This window comes from Pteropus medius, unplaced genomic scaffold, assembly GCF_902729225.1.
Source record: "Pteropus medius unplaced genomic scaffold, Ma_sr-lr_union100, whole genome shotgun sequence".
In the NCBI taxonomy this organism is placed as follows: domain Eukaryota; kingdom Metazoa; phylum Chordata; class Mammalia; order Chiroptera; family Pteropodidae; genus Pteropus; species Pteropus medius.
The window spans coordinates 210,976-211,521 of record NW_024343734.1 but is presented as its reverse complement, the minus strand read 5'-3'; the positions used below and the strand labels follow the sequence as shown (position 1 = coordinate 211,521).

Below are 546 nucleotides of genomic sequence, written 5' to 3'. Positions count from 1 at the left end.
GAACCTTTTAACTAGGGCACCGGTGAAGCCTAACTGCAATTCGTTTCCCAGACGCCCCCGGCGAGAGGCTCCTGCTGCAAGGCCTGCTGGGAGTTGTAGGCCCTCGGGTCGAGGCCACGCTTGGGCTGGGCTGGGCTGGGTGGGAAGGGGTCCCGGTGTGGCGGGACTGGTGAAGGATGGAGAATAAATGTACCGATGCCTTCCTCCTTGTGGCTGCAGAGCGCTTTTATGGGCCCTCGTGGGGGTGGTTTGGCACACCGGTAAGTGGGCTTCATGTCTAGAGTTGAGGGGCTATACTTGAGGGGCAAAGGGCAGAAGCTGGAATTTGGGGGAGACTGAATCTGGGGCGGGAGGGTCCTGGTCAGGGAAGCCCAAGGAGAAGTGTGGAAAATCAGGAAGGGATGACGGGGGCCTCCACCGGGGCACCCCACCTGGCCTTGCACACATACTCCAGCTCTGCTGCACCCAGGGTCACGAGCAGCTCAGTGCCTGTGCAGAAAGTGGCTTCTGAGTCCCAGGCCAGGAACACTGCGGCGGCCCCCACCT

General features: G+C 61.5%; 1 protein-coding gene across 1 annotated transcript in view; it reads right to left on the bottom strand.

Annotated features, from left to right (window-relative positions):
* Positions 1-7: 7 nt before the first annotated feature.
* Positions 8-546, bottom strand: part of HSD17B14 (hydroxysteroid 17-beta dehydrogenase 14) — a 9,807-nt gene continuing 9,268 nt past the window's right edge. The window contains 1 exon segment of the mRNA XM_039868611.1: positions 8-544. Coding sequence (XP_039724545.1) covers positions 392-544 — 153 coding nt within the window. The 3' untranslated portion in view covers positions 8-391.